Raw genomic sequence first — 23073 nt, 5'->3', positions numbered from 1 at the left:
TATATAATGCAGAAATGTGTAACTACAGTAATCGACCTTACCTTTGCAGAACAAGTTTACTTTGGCTCTAGTTTTGATGTTAGTGGGAAGACATACTTGAATTTTACTTAATAAGGCCTTTGACTTGTGCATAAAGAGACAGTGGAGAAGAAAAGAAACAGCTGCCTCAGCCATAAAATATACTTTCTTCCTATTCCCTTAAAAGGGAAATAAATCTTCTTACTTTCTTCTAAATCCTTCTTATTCTAGTTTTTGGCAGTTATGAAAGTCTTAAAAGGGGAGTGGTCTTGAAAGCTATTGATAATGTCATACTTCTGAGTTGAAGAGAGCAGTATTTGGTTGAGGTTGAATACTAGTGATAGTGAATACTGTGCCAAGTTTAAATGCTTCCTTCTTTCTGCCTTTCTTATTAATGATGAGGCATTCATAGTACTGCTGCAGTTACTTCAGAAAAACTGTTCTGTCTGAACATGGTCATATACCATTAATGTGCTTTCTTAAAAGACTGTCATGTAGCTCAGGTTACAAACAAATTATTTCTGTATGTATGGAAAACTCCTCTTGTGAAACCTCTGCTGCGCTGCTATGATACAGATTCCTGGCTTCTGAAGCCAGCCTATAATGGGGTTGAAGACCTCTGTTTGAGCTCTGGAGTGTATTCTCTTATTGTCTTTTATGTGGGCACTTTAATATGGCAGTTCCATGGCATCAGCTAAATTAATAATGATCTGTCAGCCTACATCTCTTTCAGTAATTTCTGCAAAGTGAAATCTCCTACTCACACTCTTTGTAGATTTCCAGGGCTGTTGTAACTCAAGAGGTTAGGAAGTGTTGCATAAAACTGTTTGCTTGCAAAACAAACATCATGTTTGATTACAATTTAGGTATTGATATAGCACATTGAACTACTTCAATGTATGATGAAGAATTTCTTTTCTAAGCTTTATTTTCAAATATATCTTGCAGAACAAAGTTCTTTCTTTCGGAAGGTTTTATTTCTTAGGTTAGATAGTAGTTTAACAGTCTAATATGTAACTAGTAGTTAAATAGTTGATCTTATTCGGTAAAAACTGAAGTTGAATTTTTCCTACATGTAATTACCTTCTTAAAAACGGTCACTTTAGAGGAGAAAAAACATGCTGTAAGTATTCATACAATAAACAGTTTTTCATATAAACTGAATCCCACATTTTCTTAAGCTCTTTTTCAGCTTTGTATCCTTAATTTTAGCAAGTCTATCCATGTCAGTTACTGTGGTAACCTGTACTTCTTGCACTGGGTTTGCTATTGCAAGCTGAAATTCTTCATATGAAATTCTTGTCACGTCAGTGATCAGAGTAAATGTCCTGGGCTAACTTTGTTGTACAGTCATAGTAATAGCACTGAAGGATTCTTCTGTTCTTTGGGAGACTGCAGCTTTCCCAGCTACTTGCTTCTATACTCAATATCTAGATCCCTTGGCAAATCACCTATTTCTTTTCCTTGCTTCCCTGTGGAAACTCTTTCTGTAAGCAAGTTTACTTCTCTGCACACCAGAAGATTAAATATCTGTCCATTGCCATGTAAATTGCTATTATGTAAGAGTTCTGTTTGTAAAAAGAAGATAGTTACCTGAGTTAGAGATTGGTAATAATCATTGCACTAGATTCCACTGGGACCACTGCCCCTGAGTGTCTCCAATTTTAGCAAAAGTGTCTGAACATGTCCTGTATAGGACTTTCATAGTAAGAAATTTTTGGAGGTCACTTACATTTCCTAAGTTAACTTTGTCTGCAGAGTATGCCAGTGCCCTACATCCTGTTGGATTTTTCATTTCACTTTTGAATTTACCAGTGATAGATAAAATATGTTCAGGAAGAACACAGTGTTTCTAAGTGTATTTAGTGTAACTTTTTTTGGTCTGTTTAGTGTAATTGCTTGACCCTTGTTGAATAAAGATAAATGCCTATGTTAATAATTCAGATGTTATCTTTGGACACAGGAAGTCCATAGTGTAAGAACTCTATCAGTTCTTGAAAGATGTGTGACATTTTTGTTCTGATGGATTTGTTTGTTTGTTTTTTCACATGCACAACTGCAATTTTCTTCTTGTTTTTTCTTCTTTTCAGCCCTGTGACTGTAGCCTCATTGGAGCCCTAAGTTCTCAGTGTGACTTAAATACAGGCTGCTGCTTCTGCCGCCCCGAATTCTCTGGGGATAAATGCACTGAGTGCAGGTTGGGTTACTGGAATTATCCACAATGCATTGCTTGTCAGTGTGTCCTGTCTGGCACTGATCCACGGAGCTGCAATACAGATTTGGGGACATGCTCATGCATTAATCATACTGGCCAATGCAGCTGCAAGGTAGGGCAATGAACACTATAAGCTGATCTCATACCTGTTGTGAAATTTACTCCAAAATTCTTTGACATTTATACTTGTCTATTTGTACAGTATGTGCAAACAAATCTAGTTGTCTGTCATAGTGCATTTGCCGTTTGTTGTGCAGGGAGTCCATTGTAAAGACTTAAGTACTCATCTATTGCTTTTTCACATGCTAACACTTGTTATCCTTAGGCTCTTCTCTTCCTTTGTATTTCTTCCTGCTCTTGTAGAACAAAATGTTGCTAATTTAAACGTTCAATACACTTGTTCAAACATTTCACAAACTAAAAGAAAAAACATCAGTAATAACAATATGCTACAGTGCTGGCTCATTTTAGTAAGTTTACTAAGTAGGAATCACCAACAGGTAAAATGAGTAGAATTCTCTGCAGCAATATCTATTTTTTTCTGAGTAGATTGTGTACAGTTCAAGACTACTAAGAAAGTGACTTCATGACTTCAGTAAGACTTTTAGTATCATCACCCACAGCCTTCTTGTTTGGAATTGTTCTGAGGAGAACTGCACACTTAGGTGCATTGAAAATTGGCTGGATTTCTGGGCCTAAGAGAAATTTTACATACAGTTGGTAGCCAGCAAGTAAAATACACCAGGGCTCATGTCTGTAGAAATACAGTCTGCGTGCTGCTTGAAAACTGACACTGGAAAATACAAAATCATGAATTCCAGCAAGGACATGGATGAAGGTAAGAACGTGAAGTGGAACAACCCCAAGAGTCAGTACAATTTAGGAGGTAAAATGCTGAATAGTAATCTACTGAAAAGCACATATAGGTTATGGGAGATGATCACAGGGCTGGAGCACCTCTCCTATGAAGAAAGGTTGAGGGAACTGGGCTTGTTTAGCTTGGAAAAGAGAAGACTCTGGGGAGATGTCATTGTGGCCTTTCCAGTGCTTGAAAGGAGCATATAAACAGGAGGAAGAATGACTGTTTACTTGGTGGATAGTGATAGGACAAGGGGGAATGGTTCTGAACTGAAACAGGGGAGATTTAGGTTAGATGTTAGGAGGAAGTTTTTCACTCAGAGGGTGGTGAAGCACTGGAACGGGTTGCCCAGAGAAGTTGTGGATACCCCATCCCTGAAGGCATTCAAAGCCAGGCTGGGTGAGGCTCTGGGCAGTTTGTTCTAGTGGATGCCCACCGCAGGGGGGTTGAAACTAGATGATCACTGTGGTTCCTTTTCAACCCAGGCCATTCTATGATTCTATGATCCTTCCTCTTCTACTCAGAGTACTTGGAAATGGCAGTTTTAAGTTTTGATTTTAAAATATAAAAGAACAAGAGAAGGGCTAAAAAGAGCCTTAAGGCAGATGGTCTATAAGTATACACTGAGAGAGAAGGAACTGGACTCTTCTACTTTGAAGAAGGAAGAAAAGCTGATGGAAAATGTAATAGCAGCTTACAGCCAATTCAAAGAGTAATCACAAATATGATAGAGTCAAGTCCTTTTTCATATTAGCAAAAGGTGTTATAAAATGAAGAGATACATATGGCAGCTTGGGAATTTTGGACTGGACATTAAGGAAAAAATCACTAGCACAGTCATCAAACAGATTATCCAGAAAAGCTGTGAAATCCTCATTCTTTGACATTTACATGTACTGACTAGCTGCTAACATGATCTAGTATTGATCTTCATGGAAGAGGTTTCTAAAAATGGCCTTAAGAGATTGCTTATGCAGTTTTGATTCAGGGACTGTCCTGACACAAAGAGTAAGCAAAATTAATGGGTAAGTTCAAAAGGTCTAATTGCCAGGTAACTCTTTCGTTAATTGGACAACATTCACTTCATTCTGAGTTAAAGCATAGATTCAATAGAGAAACTGTAAAATTAATTAGAGGAATGTACCTCTGGAAATTTTTAAGGTCATCTCCTTCTTTGAATGAGACTGCTGAAGTAATATTTCCAAGGATGGAGATTCCATACCTGTGTGAGAACTCCTTGGCCACTGTATTGTTTTTTGGTGTATTTGAATAGAACATGTACTATTCTGTTTTCTAAATACTGATTCGTTTGATGGTAGGACCATAAGAAAACTGAAGTGAAATGCTGACAAGCACCTTTTGAGAAAAAGCTGTTTCTTGGACTGATGAACAGTGCTATATGTCCTATGTCATTCACAGAAATGTAAAAATAGAAGTGCTTCAATTTTTATTTTTTTTTTCAGACTTTCTTCATGTGCTTCAGCTCCACTGACCATCTTGGTAACTCTTTTCTGGATTAGGTCCACTTTCTTTTTTGTAGATCTTCCAAGCTCAAAACAGAACTAGTGGAGTTTTATGGCATTTTTAAAGAAATACTTCTTTGCTGATTATGTTTCTGTGAATGCAAATTGATAATATATATTCAGCTGATATTTACTGATTTAAAAACTGCAATTGACTCAAACCAGTATAAAGCAAGTAAAAGTCATAATTTATGACAAAAATGAAGAAATAATACTGGATTGTCAACAGTTAGGGTTTGTTTGTTTGTTTGTTTTACAGTTTAAATCTAGGTTTGGTTAACTTTTAACTTTGACTAACTTTTTTGAAAGACTTACATATTGGAGGAGGAAGATCTTTTAAAGGGATAATCATTGCCATTGAAACCTGCTGTTATAGCAGGAGAAAATGGACTTGCAAAAGCTCAGAATCTTCTTTATTGGCCCTGACTTAAAGCATTAAAATTTAAGATAAATATGATATAAGCACATTTGCTCATAGTTGCATGTGGAAATGACGTTAAAATGGTAAATTCCCAGGGAAAGTGTTGATTTCCATTTTAAGGTTTGGAAAGTTGATTTTGTTTTCTAGCTTGACTTCTTGATATTACTGTGAAGAAAAGGAGAAGAAAAAAATAAAAAGAGACCACTGCTTTCATATTGGCAATTTTTTTTCAATACCTTGGTCTCTGTATAAAATGGCTTTAAAAGGCTGTGAATAAATTAATGCTTATCTAACCTCTCTAGGTTTGCTTTTTATTTGGACTAATTGAAAAATGAAAATAAAAGCATTCACATTATAACAGCGAAACATTTCAGCCTTGTTGATACAGTTCAGTGATGTGGAAAACAATCAGATGAAGAGGGGAGAGCTTTTCTTCACAAGTTTCCATTAAAGTATGTTTCTCAGCAAGAATATTTAGTACTGTAGCTTAAATGTTCTAACTAGTCAAAACTAATTCCTTTTAAACAAAAGCTTTTATTAATCCAGGCAGTTTCATAAGGACATTTTTTTCTTATCAGTCATTTATTTAGCCAGCTGTATCCAAAGTACCATTTGATCTTTCTGTATATGCAGCTATCACTAAGGAGCCAGTGGATGCTCAGAGTTACCTAGTGGATACATCTGCAAATGTCACTTTTATATTAATTTGTATGTTTGCGTATACACACGTTAAGAGGCTAGAAAGCTCACTGAAGCTCCTTACACTTATACCATTATTAATATTGTTCAATTTTCTTTTTCTTATTATTGCCTGTAATTAAAGCTTGCATTATTTTTAATGTTCTCTCTATTCTAGGCCAATGTGGAAGGTGTCCACTGTGACAGGTGCAAGTCTGGCACATTTGGCCTCTCTGCCAGAAACCCACTTGGCTGCAGCAGCTGCTATTGCTTTGGCTTGACTACACAGTGCAGTGAGGCAAAGGGGCTTATCCGCATGTGGGTGAGTAGGAAACTGCTGAGCCATGTAATGAGATAATGTTGTTTCCTGCTGGCATATTTTAATCAAGCACTGAGAAGTAGCTAGAAAATAGCCAAACATTTAAGCAGTCATTTTCCTCTTTATAATTTGAGAAGTGGAAAGAGTAGTATCTTCCATTAGAATACCAGGGTCAAAGCATTAAAAGTAGCTAAGAAAACTAGTGATATGATAGCAGGTATCAAGTCAATGAAAAGCTGTTAAAATCTAGGAGCAGACTAGTCATATATGGGGAAATGATGCATTTCAGTGCATTGTAACACAATCCCTGGTATGTGATACGCAGTTTATCCACATGTATTCAAGGGTCATAGATATATGTCCAGAATAGATTTGCTATGGTCCAATCTGTTTATTTCCATTACTTTTTCTAAAATTGTTATTTTTAAAAGTGCTTAGTGAAGATGCTGCCATGTTTAGATCTGGGAATAGAAATCCCTTACAGAAAAAAAGGGTTCTCCACCTTCATGTGGAAAAGGATCTTGAGACCTATGTTAGACTGTCAAATAAGACAGACTGAATGTCTTCCTTTATCTATACAATGAGTGCAAAGCACACATTGAGAACACTACTGTCCATCACATCACATGTGGCAGCAAAGAGCAATAGCACTGTTTAAACCTCCTGATGATCTGGTTTGTCTCAGTTAATTTCCTCTCATATTTATACTCACATCTAAGCAAGTGTGTGTACACAGCTTATCTGGTTTTTGGCTCTGTGATGTATTACAGATTTGGAATTGATTCAGAGTTTTAAACTGATTGACACTGAATTCTTCCAGCTGCTAGTGGTTATTTCAGATGCTATTTCAGGTGCCTCAGATGGCATTAGACAAGTTTAGACAAGCGAATCTTGTCCTATATGACAATAAGGCTTTTCAGAAATTCAAATGTGGTGACCCCTTTCTTGATGTCTAAAATACAGTTATGACAGGAACACAGGAAATCTCACACAGGGCTAGCAATTGTCAGGGATGTTTCTGTGTCCAGTCAGTCCATGCTGTAAATGGAAATAATGAAACACTGTAAATACAGCACAGAGCTTGGGTGAATTTCTCACAACCTGATCCCAAACTCTTTAACGTCCTGTTGATGGACTGACTGTTAGGAATAAGATTTTACATTAGTTTTCTTCTCTTTCCTCACTCTTTAGGATACAGCAATTTTGATATTGGTCCTTTTTGTGTTCACACATTTCCTGTGATACTTTTGTCTGAATAGAATTACTAAGACACACATTAGAGTTTTTGATCAAAATTACCCATAACATTGCATAGAAGTACAAAGGGTCAGATGTTGTGTTTCACAGTCAAGTGTTCACAAGAAGTATGCTGCATTGTAATTCATGTTTCTAACACTTAGATCAGAGGAGGCCCAAGACTAAAATAGTACTATGAAAATCATAATCATATTAATGTAATTAATATGATTATCTCACTTAAGAAACTCTTTCAGCCAATGCTAATACATTCTTTTTAGAATGAGGGCAGAGTGCAGAATGCTTGAAGAAGACATCATTATTATCAGTATTTCTCCATACCTGTTTTTTGACAAGTAGTTAGTGATGTGAAATGAAAAAAACCTACATATGTGTATGTATGTATGTGTATGTATACATATGTGTATGTACGTGTTTTAAAGTGTTAAAAATTGAAGACACTTATTTCCTTCATGGGGAGAAAAAGATTTGATTTTCTTATTATTATTTTGAATTTGCCTAGGTGACCTTGAGGCCAGAACAAATGGTTCTGCCACTGGTGGATGAAAAGCTTCACCAAAGCACTCTTTCAGGGATTGCATTCCAGCCTCCTGAAATAGTAGCAAATATAGAGCAGGTGATGCAGATTCTTCGTTCAGAACCTGTTTACTGGAGGCTTCCAGAGCAGTTTGAAGGACGAAAGGTAAACATTACAATCCACTGAATATGTACATGGCTTTTTTTATTATTATTATTATTTATATTTGTATTTTACAATACGTTCATTTCTCATCCTCTGGGCATATCATTACACAGTGGAAAGAAATGGAAATCTATAAGTCTGTGACATCAACATTATTTTATAATAGACAGTTACTGTCAGTAATATGTATGATTTTTCTATTGGACAGTTTTTTTCATGAAAACCTTATTTAAGTAAAGTAAGCTTCATTAACTGATATATTTCTTGCAACTTTTTGTTTTTTTCCATTTTGCCACTTCTCCAAAATGTCATGTATTTTTAAGTCATGCAGGAGAAAATGACTGAAATAAACCTCCTTTTGGTTGCTTATTATTATGCATCATGGTACTGATATTTATTTTGCATTTTTGGTACTGTTTGGTTGAAGAGAGTTTACATGTTCCTTGTTCTAGACATAAACAATTGGGAATGCAGACAAATAAAATGAAAGAACTAACACTTTTTTTTGTTGTTGTTGTTAATAGCACTGTATAATAACAAATTACTGATTAGTACTTTCAAGCGCAGCCCCTATCCCCAGACAGTTCTACAAGCATGCACTGCTATTTTATATCACACATGCATTAATCAGGTTGTGTACACGTGCAGAATATATCTAGCTCCTACCTATGTCCTGAGAATTATTTTTAGCCGAAAATGAGATTTAGTCTTGTACTTTCTGTTTTGCTTTGCTAGCTGACTGCTTATGGAGGGAGACTAAAATATGCAATCTACTTTGAAGCACGAGAAGAAACAGGTTTTACTACTTACTACCCCCAAGTGATCATCAGAGGTGGCCCTCCCACTCATATAAGAATTATTGTCCGGCATATGGCTGCCCCTCTGATTGGACAGCTGACAAGGCATGAGATAGAGCTGACAGAGGTAATGCTCCCATCTGCTCTTTCACCATATCATAAGCACTGGGTTCTTTTTAATACTCCTAATAATCTGGGTTTTTTATTACTGTTTTTCAGCATGAATGGGAATATTATGGTGATGACCAAAGAGTGAGAAACATTGTACCCTGGGAATATCAGGATGATCCAACAGTCAACAAGACCATATCTCAGGCAGATTTCACATGGAAACATTATGCAGATGACTCAAGGCCAAGTAGAGTTGTATCCCGAGAAGACTTCCTGAATGTGCTGTATGATGTTCATTACATTCTTATTAAGGCTACTCATGGCAACATCATGAGGCAGAGCAGGTAACTGCTTCATACAATGGTCTGAAATAGTGCAGTAGTCAGAGATAAAGTGATAGAAATTCCTAACAGAATTTTTATTCAAAACATAAGCAGCTACTGAGAAGAACAGAAGGATTTAATATTCAGCATAACAAAAGATTGAGGAGAAAGAAATTTTATTTGATTGAAAATTTAAATCTTAATTAGTAAACAAAATCTTTAACAGAAAGCACATGCAAGTATACACATTCTGAAACAATCCAGAAGTATTTTTGAGTAAATATCTTCTTTTTTGGAAATATGGTGTTGTAATTAAACGTAAATAAAAGAATTTTCTCTTGCAAATTGAAACCAACTTAAATAGTAAAAGAGGGAACAGAGTGTTCCTTTAATAAAATGGAACTTAATCCATTATATTAGGATAAATTCAATATTTTCCTTTTTATTTATTCATTAATAAATGTGTTGATTAAAGGAGAATGCCTACTAAATTTGAAGTGGGCAAGAAATTAGAAAGCAATATAAATATATTATATATATTATATATAAATAGATGGCAAAATAATTGGCACTGTACTGAAATCTGGCTGCATTCTAAAGGTCAAGTATAAGATTTTATGCTTTGAAAGAAGTAGTCAATTAAACAAAATAGATAAACAAGGAACAACTTCTTAGCTACCTATTCCTTGATAACGGATCTGTTGTTTACAACACACAGCAGGTGAATGTGATTCAGTAATGATATTGTCTAGAAATGTAAACACTCTATACACTTACCTAAAATATAAGCAGGAACATTCTGCAAAGTACAAAGAATTAATCTTTTAATTAAAACCAACACCAGTAAAGTCAAAGCATCCAGTTTGGGATGCTCTGATTCAAGAAATAAAGATTAAAGCATTCTGAGAAGAGTGAACAACGTCAGAGGTCACAAAACGTGGTCTGTGAGGGAAGATGTAAAGAACCAAACTTGTGCAGAAGTTAAACATTAAATGTTTAATATAAAATGTTGCCACAAAAAGAAAGAAAAGAATTCTCTGTTTTCATGGTGTGCACATTTAAAAAAGAAATGAGCTTGATCTTCATAATGAAAGATTTGCATTGGACATATGAAAAAAATTCCTGGGAGTAAAGAAGTTCTGGAATAGATTGCATAGACTATTCTTGAACTTTCTGATAAGGAAATTGTTATATCCTTTGTAAGCAAAAATTTAATAGCAAGGAAGCAGGGATAATTGGAGATAAACCGTAGAGGTCTCCAGAAGTCCTTGCTATGATAGAAGTTATAGAAGTGATAGGCAAAAATTATTTATAGATTGTTAGGTTACAAATTTGTCTATAAAAACATTGGTTTTGGAGCTTATGAGAGTGAATACTAGGAGCAGATATAATGCATCTTTGCAGTACTGTCTAAAGAGGAAACGTATAGAAAGTGAATATGAGTCTGACTTGCACTAGGCAGATGCTAAGTATTAATAACAGATGCCATAAAAAACACTGAGATTTCATTTATTTTTGGCATAACCTGTTTAGTATGTTGTATTACAAGTATAAGGAACACCTATGGAAAAGAGGTACGTAACTCCAATATAATATGGAAAAATTTGAGTATTCTCCATGTACTGTATCTGCTTCAGCTCACCCTTCCCTGCAGGAACTGCAGATTCTAGATCAGCTGTGGAAGAAAAATCTGAATGCTATCTTAGTTCAAGCATTACAATAAAAGTTATTCAAATGGACTTCCAGCTTCATGATTTTGTTCTGAGATTCATGTGATCGTCATAACTGAGCTACACTTGCGTTGTAATATACCATCATTTCATCAGGGTTATCTAATTAATGAGGTACATAACAGAACAGAGAATGACTTCTGTTTCAGGGCAGGTCTGCAGAGTGGCACTTACCGAACCAAAATTTATTTTTATAGCATCACATTTCACAGTGCAACATTTTATATGATAGCAGGACTTAGTGAACAGTTCAGTTGTTTTCTCTGACAACTCTCCATCTGAAGTCAAAGCCTGTAACAGAATATCATTTTGGATTTTGTATGTGGTTATATTGCAACAGATTTTTATGTTCTCCATCTATTTACGTAGATAACACTCCATCTGAGTCTTTAAGCAGAAAATAATCATCAGGAGTATATGATAATTCTTTTTCAAGACAGTACCTTGACTGATTTTTAAGGTAGTTTTGCTTAAGATCACAAAGTACATTCCTCAGAATGTTCATAGTAACTAGTGAGATATTAACTTGAGTAAGAATTGAAAGCTTATATTAAAAGCAGGCTGTGAGACCCTCTAGAGGACAGTATTTAGGTATGTGCTCTACTTTAAACAAACATTTGAATTAAATTAAAGCATTTGTTTAAATAGTGTGTTATACTTTCTAAATAAGGTTCTAAACGGGTAAAGCTTCTCTTTCTGACTATGCATAATAGAAAAGTATAACGTAAAGAAAATGCGATTAAGAACATACCATATGTAATGTTCTTTTATTTCAGTTTCAGAGTTTAAAAGTTATAGATAAATGATAATCTGCATTTAACATTCAAATTAGTATCAGAAGCTGAGAAAAGAAAAATAGCTTTTAGTCCTAGTATTGCCAATGTATTATATTTTATAGCAGCAGTGCTAATGTTTCAGACTTGGTTGGGTTTTTTGGTGTTTTTTGTTTGTTTTGCTTCAGAGCTGCAGCATTACTAGTGATTTAGAGATTTCTGCTCAGAATCTAAAGCCACAATTTTTCTCCTGTAGAGTTCATTTTGTTGCCCTCATTTTCACATTCAGTACTGTAAGTTGAAACATTTCTTTCATTAGATTTTGCTTTTCAGGCAATCAGGCTGTGATAATAAATTAGTTTCAATTGGAAATACACTTTCAATTTGACTGTTTTGAATTATTTCAATATCCCTGACACTGATCAGGTAGCAGTTAGTCTGCTTCCTATTAGCCACGTTCCAAGAGCCAGCCAAGCCTGACAGTCCTTAAGAAACATTTTCACAGAAACAACATGTAACTTTGTGAGCGTATTATTATGTAAATTCAACTTTCTGACCAAAAATAGTTTTTTGCAGCACACCAACCACTGCCTCAGCCTTGAAGATGATGGGGAGGCAGATTTCATTTAGTTTTTCCATTTAATGTACAGAGGTTTCAATGTAGGTTTGTATTGACATATCAGATTTAAATATTTTTGCCCTCTTCGGTCTTCTTTTTTGATCTGGCTTCATTTATTTGTTCTTTCAATTTCCTTGCCCTACTGAACTTATTTGTTCAAGTAGTAAGAAGAGAGCAAAGGATTAAAGTTTCTAGATGTTTTTGGGATTTTGCATTCACACAAGATATTAAAAGGTATCTCTATTCAACTAAGCTCAATCTCAAAAGTCTCGTTTATTTCAATAGTGAGTTTTTACTTTTCCCATAGTCATGTTGACATTGGCCAAAGTGCCAAACAGTGCAACTCAGTAATCAGTGTAAATGAGTAGACTATGAACGTGAACAAGAGATGAGCATTTCTTTGACTTTCTCTGCATTAAGCCTATACTCAGACATGTATATAGACTGTAGCAGCACTGTCTATGTTTATTCAGCTAATTATTCACAAGCTCTTTGACATTTTCTCTTATGTGGATATTATATTGGAGTCCCTAAAACTTAAGGCCATTCTGCCCTTCTTATTTATCAAAGATTTTCAGTAGTGGATAGATCAGAGTTGTCGGGAGGCAAGGATATTATTAATGCAAACAAATATTTCAAAAGTTACTAGCATGAAACATACCTTTTGTGATAATACTGTATGGTTCTGTAGTAGGATTTTTTTGTTTGTTTGTTTGCTTTGTTTTCTAGATTTCAATTATCTAGATGATCCTACAGATTTAAAATAAAATAAAATAAAATAAAAAATTATCTGGCTACAGATCTTAAAATTCCTGGAAGGGAAAAAAAAAAAAGCAAATGTAACCTGTGCTTTAAAGTCTATTTAGCAGCATGTTAGGCTGCTTTATTTGCTGGATATATATTTTATTTTATTTTAATAGTTGCCTCATTAAAAGCTCATTTAGTGAACAATTTTATTGCTGTACCTATCATGAATTGGAACTGCATTTAATGCGTGTCTTTTGATTTCTTAATGAGTCCCTCTGAATGAAAAATCAGATTTGAGCTATTGTTAATAGTTTCACTAAAAAGAGATGAAGGAAAAAAAAAGCATTAGGAATAGCAAAAATGTGCTCTTTTATCTCCTATAAGCCAGGAATCCTAAGAAAGATAAGTAAGGCAATATTCTGCCATACAAGATGAACTGGTTTTGAGTTTGTGCTTCACTACTCTTATTAAAGATGATTGCTCCCTTTTTCTTTCAGGATTTCTGAGATCTCAATGGAAGTTGCTGAAGGTGGCATTGTTTCTGGAATGACTCCTCAGGCTAACTTGATTGAGCAATGTGACTGCCCACTGGGTTACTCTGGTTTCTCTTGTGAGGTACGTTAATAATTTCACTTTCAGTAAAAGTATTTCTGCCCTCTATCTTCCAATTCTTAGTAAGGAGTGACTAACAATTATTATGTGGATTCAGTTAACTCTCTCAATATCTATCTTACAAGGAATTTTAGCCCTTTTTTTTTTTTTTTTTTCCTATTAAGTAAATATGAGTCACAATGTGTGACTGAGGCTGACCAAGTTGTTTTGGACAAATGAGAGCTTAATACTACTGTATTTATGTACAATACATTGTACTATGTTGTTGTGTTTGAGTGAGGCTATTATATGCAATACATCTATAATACCATATCTGTCTAAAGAATAGGCATCATTTTATCAAGGCCATGATTCATAGCATCTGTGGAGAAGCACAAAACACAAAAAGTCTCTATGTCCATATACCTGAATGCATGTAAATGCACTCACACAAGAAATTGGTGCTTCAACATTTGTTCTAAAGTACAGTTGAAGCGATTTGTTCTTTTGTTGTTGGTTTTGTTGTTGGGTTTTGGTTGTTTGTTTTTTTAGATCTACTGAAATAGACTACATTTTCCCAGGAAAATATATGATAATGTAATTAGAACTTTATTTTAATTCACACCAGGGGCGAGAATAAATATATCAGTTGCAGCGTTCATACTTTGTGCCTAATTGTGCAATCTTCACATGCTCATAACTTAGTTTATTTTTAGTGTTCTTGGTGAAGGTTATGCTATGTTTTCGAAAGATTTATTTAATTTCAACAGGGAAAAAAGCATTTGATAACAAGGTATTTTTTTAAGCAAATGCAGATAGTGTGCATGTATCTATTTCATGGCTTATCCTGCAATTCCATTGTGAGGACTAAGTGCAGACAACATTTTTTACTAGAAAGTGTTTATTTCCTATATTGTTTTTCTCTTAATTCAGAAGCAGGCTGAAAAAATAGTGGTAAGAATTTTCCTTGTGGCTACTTCTAAAAAAACTTCCTAGCTAATGATGAAAAATATAGTCTACTACTTCATCTTTTGTAAATGTTCCATTTCATCTCAGAGATGCTTACATCAAAATAGATGACAAGAATGTCTGCTGCATATCAGAAGAAAAAATACAGCTAGAGCTTAGATTTTATTTTGAGGATGTACCACATATTTTTACTCCAATCCTAAAGTCACTGAACTTGTAAACCTGTGCTACGTAATATTTTATATTTGGACAAGGACTTCTTTGGGGATGAACAGAAAGGAAAAAAATAGTAAATTATAGTAGGAAACAAAATTACTTTCATATGAGATTATTTATCTAAATTGGAATTCCTCGCAAACCATGAAAAAGCAGATAGACTCTTTCTATGCTTCAGGGATCTTAATGTAGTCTAAGTCAAAATAAAGGAGAAAAGCAGAGGTGAGTTAACTTGCTTTCCATGTGATCAAGAGAAAATAATTGTGCTTATGCTTTTTCCATAACTTACTCCTGGATGTTTTGGCAATGATTATAAAACTGTCAGAGTGGAGCTGTATGAATAGAACAGAGCATGTCAGGCACGACTTGACTGGAGAATCCAGATTTTGATAATAAAAAATTACTTACTCCAAATTCCCTTTTCTTTATTTTGTATCCACTGTATTGCTGTGTGGAAAGGAATACTACTCACACTCTTTCCAAAAGCACAAATTGAGGTCAACAGTAGGAAACAATCACATCAGTCTATCCTAGAACCACTAGGTGCTGGGGGTTTATACGTGGGATGAGTGATTTACCCTAATAGCCTAAAATATCAAAATGGTCTTGTTTCTATTTTTATGCTTTCTGGGAGTTATGTAGACACTTTAATATGTTTGCATAATAAGCCTGAAATAAAGATCAAGTGCTGGATTTTGCGTGTGTCAGCATCATTAACAATAATTGAGTTGCTCTTAAAATTTTATTGCCAAACTTGGGTAGGAGAGACTCTGACAGATAAATAAGATATGGGGCTAATAGTCTCAAGACATGGAAAACCTTTAATATTTCAAATTCTCTACTTTTATAGACTTTACCTTATATAGCTATAAATAATGCAGCCATGCAGTCATTTTCTGATTGTCATCTGTTTTTTGCTTGTTATCCATCAAGCGGTATGTAGGCAGATATTAGCTTGTCAAACATAAAAAACTCACCATGGGTGAAGGAAACGGAATCTCATGCTTTCTCTCCACAGTCCATGCAAAAATTTTTTGTTAAAAACAAACCTTATTCTTAAGAAATGAAAGGAAGTTTGCTTGATGCACAGTGAGAGCAGTGAGGTGTTCGGCATTTGAATGAAAGGCCTCTCAAGCTATAATATGAAAAGTCTGGTGCCAGTGGAGTGCTCCAGGGAGTTTTCAGCACTGTTTCCAATTAGGGCTGGCTCTTGTTATCTGCAAAGTGCTGTATATTGTTTGTAACACAGGTGGAAGCCTGTCAGGTTCTTTTCACATCTTGTAAAAACCGGTGATTGGGAAGATAAGCTTGCAATGCTCCCTATACTCCGTTCACTCTGTAATGATCTGTTTTCCTGTGCATCTTTTTTTATTGCAGTCATGCTCTCCAGGATTTTACAGGCTTCCAGCCTCACGTGGAGGAAGGATAACTAGTCAGTCCCTAGGTGCCTGTGTTGCATGTCAGTGTCATGGGCACAGTGCTACATGTGACCCTGAAACATCAGTTTGTCAGGTACATTTGCGAACTTAATGTAGGTTAATCTTAATGTAAAATTAATAAGTTGTGTAAATGAACCAAATTAAAATAGAGGATGATAATTTAATCCAGTTTTACTTAAGTTGCTGCCAATTTACTGAATAGAAAAAATGAACTGTCCATCTTTAAAGTTTTCTTTTTGTCTAGCTTAAGATTATGCAGTACTTTCTTGCTTCTGAATTGCTATTTATGTAAAAACCTAACTGCCTGCAGATTAATAATCTGCAGAGGTTCATGTGTCTTGCAATAAACACAACGTTGCTCTTAAATGTAATAACACACATGACCTGATACAGGAAAATTGACTTTTAATTTATTATTTTCCCTCCTTCAGTGACTAGAACATAAAGGGATGAGTGAGTTAAAAGAATCCTTATGATACATTTGGCCAACTACAGATCTCCATTTATTTACCTTGTAAGGCCATATGTATCACAGCACACATTTGATAGATGTTCCAAGCAAGTGGACCCACTGCAAATCATATCAGGAGGAAAAAAACTTTGAATCTCAATTTATTTGAATCCCTAAGATTGGGAACAAAATGTTGTCTGCTTTTTTTGTAATTATCAAATGCTGCTTTCATTCTGGCTCATTTCTTTGCAGAATTGTCAGCACAATACTGCTGGTCAGCACTGTGAGAGATGTGCACTGGGATTTTATGGCATTGTCCAAGGATCTCCAGAGGACTGCCAGCCTTGTGCTTGTCCCCTATCCATTTCCAGTAACAAGTAAGCATGCAAACGTATGACAAAGAATTACCCTTCCAGTAAGCAATAACTTCATTTAGGGCTCACTGTGTCCTCTTTCAAATGGCTGCAGGATGACTGCATCACAGAGAGTCGTACTAAAATGTTTTGTTATCTACTCACTGCTAATTTATCTTCCCTTAAATGTCAGAAATTGCTCCCTTGTTAATTTGTGATTAATAAATTAGTAAGTGGTAGAAAATGCAATATTCAACAGATAATGAATGTGTATTATAGAGGTATTCTCAGCTAAATCAGAACTCAAGTACAATATGGCCACAAGGGAGCTATAAAAAGTCCTATGCTCATATTTTATGTTGGTATAAATGTATTACAGTGCTTTTTTTGCTCCACTATGGAATTTATTGATTCCTTATTTAATGTTACATGAGTTTTAGACAATTTTTGAAAGATAGAATAATTTAAAAGCAATATAGTTATTGCGGTATAAATTTTATTGGTCGATTTATGCTGATGAGCTTGGCTATGATATCTCTGCATGTGTTCCTAATAGATGATGCTTTAGCACTTGAGATTTGTTTGCACCTTTGCTGGAAAAACTCTTAGCGTTATTTGGAATCATATCAGTGTTCTGCTCTGAAAAGGTTTGTGTTTAATGATTGTTCCACTGAAAGGTTGCAAGTGTTCTTTAAAATAATTTTTTCTTTGTTTTGTTTTGATAGTATTTCAGCCAGTGTATCTTTGAAGTTTTTTTTTCCTTCTGTCTTCATTTTATCATTGTGAAATTGTTTGAGGTTTTCTTTTTTTTTTTTTTTTTAAGCAGGGCATTTGTTTTGCAAACATCCATTGCTAAACACACCATCTCCAAAGCAACTACTTTTTGCGAAAACTTCCAAACCTTGTAAAAACCAAAAAGAAAGCAACCAAGAGAATTATAAAAAGGGATTTAGAAAGTGCCCCTCATCTTAGAAAATTAGAGAATAGTCTTGACTATAGGTTTTTCTTTGTTGTTGTTATTGTCGTCTCTTTTTTCACAAGCATGTTTTCTGTTACAACTTGGTTATTCGTGTTACTTACTGATGTCAGCAAAAGGCATCCAAGTCACGAAGAGTAAGATTAACTTCTGTGTGTGCTTTGGGTGAGTAGGCAAACTACTGAGCTGCCTTAGGATGAGAGAAGGATGGTAAACAAAGTACCTGTTCTTCTTGCAGCTACACTAGGTGTTGTCAGGGTCACGATTGTATCTTGTGGCCTTTTTTGTTTAAATGCTGTTGTAGGAGATAAGTGAATAAAACTTATGAGCTTAGTAGAAACACTACTATGCTACTGTCATGGTCATCCAGTTTTTTACTGGCTGTCTGGAGAGGATACAGATGTGAGCATGTCCAGAAACAGCTCCTTATTTTTGTACTGCTTCACTAAGATGTCTGTAGGCAGGAGGGTGGGGCTTACTGCTTCTGTAGCTGTAAATCAACGATTTAAGTATCTGTAGAGTCAATGAAGAGAAACAGAAAACATCAGAAAAATATACATCCCACACTTATTAAAAATGGAGGAAATCACCATTGCAAAGAGGGCAGAGGAGGAGGTGTTTTGAATGAGTATGTCGATCTGTCTATACACTTCCATCTTTCCACTGTTGATAGATGATTCCTAAAGAGTCAGCATAGATTACATGCCTAACTAGGTGGGATAAATCTACTCCATAAAGCTATATTATTAGGCAGAAAACCAGAGTATTACGCATCAAATTTATATGAGTTGTGCAGCTCAATGAAAGATCTTAAAAATACGATTAAGGGAAACAAAATAACTAAATGCAAGTATTCCATGGTAGTTGATTAATCATAATCTGCATGAGATGCACATTGCTAATGAGCTGTCATATTTGTTTATTATGTCATGGCTGACACGATAATATTTGTGAATGTGTGGTACAATTATTTTTATTTATGAAATTTTACAAAGTTCCATTAAGGATTTAAGTTTTAAATACTGTTTTATAGTTTTGTATAAAGCAAAGAGAATGAACTGTTTGTAAGAGTGTGGATCAATTGTAATAGAGCTGAAAATTTGTTGGATAATGAATGTGTGAGATCAATTTGCTTATATTTTTTGCAGGGGTGTAATTTTATTACTCATTCAAGCACTATTGATTTAATGCAGTATAAGCAAGTTATGGTAGGATGCTGACTGTACTGTACCAAGAAGGAACTCTAGGCTTGCCACTAGCAATCTCTGCCTTTTTGGCTCTACTTCCTCAAATAGTTGAGTGATTTTCACAGTATTTATATTCAGTTGTTTCTTTTCACCTCTCAGCACTGTTTTTCTGTTGTTATAAGTGTGTAGGTACTTAATACACAAATGTTGATGCAGCATCCTACTTTACACAGTTCCCATGGGTACACACTGATGTCACTAGTTATTCATATATATCATGACTTAATAAAAATAATTTGCTGTCATCTTTGATTAAAATATGACCATTCCTTGATCATAGATAGCTTTTAGGTTGTTTAGACAGTAGGCAGCTTTTGTCTTCCTTATATTCAAACTAGTATTAAATAAGATTGGAAGGACTGGATATCTGATAGCTCAGTTTCTTAATTCCATCTTGCACATCCTTTCCTTAAGTTTGCTTTCTTGATCACTGTGAGTGACAGCACCATTCAGCCTTGCAGTCCTACAACATGGGTATTGCTGATTCACTTGCCTCCTTGGATTCCCATCTTGTTGATTCTGTCCTTCCAGCATTTGTCTATATCTTGCCAGAAATTTGCAGAATTCTTAATAAAAAGGAGGAGTGTCTCACAGGTAGCAGGTAAGAAACTGCTGTCATTTGCATTGAAACATAAAGCTTATCACTGACCCTCCTACAGCACAAGCTATATGATGCAATAAAGCACGAACATTTACTTTTTCATTTGCTTTTGTTTTAGTTTTAGCCCTTCTTGTGTCGTGGAAGGACCTAGTGATTACCGGTGTACTGCATGCCCACCTGGATATGAAGGCCAGTATTGTGAAAGGTAGGATGAATGAAAAAAGAGGCAAGTAACATGAGTGAGAGAAAGCAATGTCCTTCAGTGCTATGAGTGTATGTTTATTGATGTTTAAATGCGTACTTTCAAATAAGTTATTTGCTTTTTACATATTGTTCAAACTCAGCAGTAAATAAACCATTCCTACATACTGTGAATTGTGTTACTTATACCATTGATATCGTCTTAGTCTTTGTTTTCTTCCCCTGGGCCACAGGAGTAAATATATATGTGTGTGTGTGTGCGTGTGTCTATATGTGTGTGTATATATATATATATATATACTACATTTATTTAAAATTACATGCAATGCTTAATAGTGTGACTTAATCCTTATCCTTTATTCAAGTGATTATATTGTCCCCATGACACTAACTACAAAAAACATTTATATGTAAATATATTGATGACAAACAACTGCAAACTAGTAATCCAGAAGATAGCTATTGTCTTATCCATAGCAACACTATGGGATTAAGATGATCTCACAGAACTACAGAATCATTAAGATTGGAAAAGACCTCTAAGATCATCTAGTCCAACTGTTCAACAACAGCAATATTGCTCACTAACTGTGTCCTTAAGTACTATATCTACCCATTCCTTAAACATCTCCAGGAATGGTGACTTCATCGCTTGCCTTGAGCAGCCCGTTGCCGTGCTTTATCACTCTTTCTGAGGAGAATTTTTTCCTGATATCCAATTTGAACCTCCCCTGTTGCAATTAGAGGTTGTTCTCTCATTCTGTCGCTAGTTTTGTAAGAGAAGAGGATGACCCCCACTATGTCACAACCTCCTTTCAGATGGTTGTGGAGAGCCATAAGGTCTCCCCTGAGCCTCCTCTCCTCCTGACTAAACAATCCCCATTCCCTCAGCCTCTCTTTATAATGTTTGTGCTCCAGAACCCTCACCAACTTTAATGCCCCTGTCTGGACATGCTCCAGGGCCTCAATTCTTTTCTTGTAATAGGGGTTTCAAAACTGCACACAGCACTTGAGGTGGGGCTGCACCAGAGCTGAGTACAGGCCAACAATCACCTCTCTGGTCCTGCTGACTGTGCTATTTCTGATACAAGGCAGGATGCCATTGGCTTTCTTGACCACTTGGGCAAACTACTGGCTCATGTTCAGCCAAATGACAACCAGCACCCCCAGATGTTTTTCTCCATGCTGCTTTCCAGCCATTCTGTCCCAAGCCATTCTGCATTGACCAAACCACAGGATGCAGCACTTGTTCTTATTGAACTTCATCCTACTGGCCTCAGCCCAGTGATCAAGCCTGTCCAGATCTGTTTATAGGGTCTTCCTTCCATCAGGCAGATCAGCACTTTCTCCCAACTTGGTGTCATCTGCAAACTTACTGAGGATTCAATCAATTCCCTCATCCAAATCGTCAATAAAGATATTAAACAGGATGGGCCCCAGAACTACCCTTATTTGTCTGTATCTCATTTAGTAAATGACTTCACTTCTAATGCAAAATACAAGCAGTTAATGGAAGGACAAAAAGACCTTTAGATCAAACATAGCTAATGTAGGAACTTCTGTGTCATGACATAACAGAAGTTTAACTGAAATCACTTCTGCATACTCTTTCTGTCCAGACTGTTCCATGTTCTGGTTATCAGATTATGCCCATCATTTTTGCTTTGGACCGTCTGCAATGTTTTCTCCTTCATGCATGCTGAGTGATATATTGCCACAGATTTTTTGTAATGGTTCATGAATTGTTATTCCCATACTTTTTGTTTACGGTCTTGCCTAGTATTCATTATAGTACACTATGCTTCTCTGTTGGCCAAATTTGTTTTTTATTTGCAATGTCTAGATGTTCTCCTGGCTACACAGGAAATCCACAAACCCCAGGAGGATCGTGCCAGGAATGTGAGTGTGATCAATATGGCTCCATGCCTGTCCCCTGTGACCCTGCCACTGGAGTGTGTACTTGCAAGCCTGGATTCACAGGGTGGAAATGTGCTGGCTGTGAACATCGATATGCACGTGATGGCATGAAATGCATTTGTACGTATACTAACAAAAGTTTGGAGAATACATGATTGTTTTCCATATTTCAGAAATTCAATCCTGCTATTGCAGCAGTCGGTTGTGTGGCTTCCTTTGAAAATGTTTTTTGTGTTTCTTACTACTTCAGCATTCTGATCTATTTTTTTCACAAGCCTTGAAATGTTAGGAAAATTCTCAGTGCTTACTGAAATTCTTAAAATGCTTACTGAAAATTGTCAGCAAAACTTGGAAGGACGTTTTTTTCTGGGCTTTTGAAGCCTGTAGTTTTGCTAAGGGTTGGCATTGGTGGTGTGAAAGATAAAATATTTGATCTTAGTGAATTTTTTAGTGTTGTCCTAAATGTTTAACCAGCAGTTGCAGTGCTTTGTGTCACAAGTCACACAGAGAAACAGGAAGGTTTTTATCAAGGTTTTCTTGGTCATGTTGATTCAATAATCATTTATATTATTTACAAGATGTAAGGGATAGCAGTACAAGATACCCAGGAACAAATAATATATTTTACTAAAAAAGAAAATAATAGCTGATTTAGCCTAAAACATCAGGTTCCATCTTACAGTATTGATATCTTTTGCCCTTCACTTTTGATAAGTACTGATTGGTTTGTCTTTTATTATTGTTTGGATTTTTTTCCCATTAATTGAGTAATGCTGTTTTTGAGAACATAGGCTTTTTCCTGTTATATTGTATGCTTATGTCCAATCAAATAACAATAAAAATCAGCAGCAAAATTTTGCTAGAACACATAATAAATCTTGACCAAAAGATAAGGCATTTTCTTTTCCATTTCTCTTCTCTATTTCCCCTACCCTGAGTAGTAGTTTCTACTACTGATTTGTGATATCCTTTCTTTTTTCTTTTCTTTTCAAGGCTAACATTTTTCATTTTAAAATAGAATATAGATACAGATCCAGTAA

The 23073-nt window shown here is 35.4% G+C and overlaps 1 protein-coding gene across 2 annotated transcripts in view; it reads left to right on the top strand.

Moving 5' to 3' along the window:
- LAMA2 (laminin subunit alpha 2) overlaps positions 1-23073 on the top strand; it is a 335772-nt gene that overhangs the window by 220810 nt on the left and 91889 nt on the right. For both annotated transcript variants that reach the window (XM_090135808.1, XM_090135806.1), the window contains 10 exons: positions 2109-2345; positions 5893-6036; positions 7793-7972; positions 8708-8896; positions 8989-9224; positions 13570-13687; positions 16226-16360; positions 16991-17115; positions 20034-20120; positions 21960-22153. In XM_090135808.1, coding sequence (XP_089991934.1) covers positions 2109-2345; positions 5893-6036; positions 7793-7972; positions 8708-8896; positions 8989-9224; positions 13570-13687; positions 16226-16360; positions 16991-17115; positions 20034-20120; positions 21960-22153 — 1645 coding nt within the window. The remainder of the gene's footprint in view (positions 1-2108; positions 2346-5892; positions 6037-7792; positions 7973-8707; positions 8897-8988; positions 9225-13569; positions 13688-16225; positions 16361-16990; positions 17116-20033; positions 20121-21959; positions 22154-23073) is intronic.

This window comes from Phasianus colchicus, chromosome 2 (assembly GCF_987193195.1).
Source record: "Phasianus colchicus chromosome 2, bPhaCol1.hap1.1, whole genome shotgun sequence".
In the NCBI taxonomy this organism is placed as follows: Eukaryota; Metazoa; Chordata; class Aves; order Galliformes; family Phasianidae; genus Phasianus; species Phasianus colchicus.
Note: the sequence above shows the minus strand (reverse complement) of the source record. Positions and strands in the feature narration are given on the sequence as shown.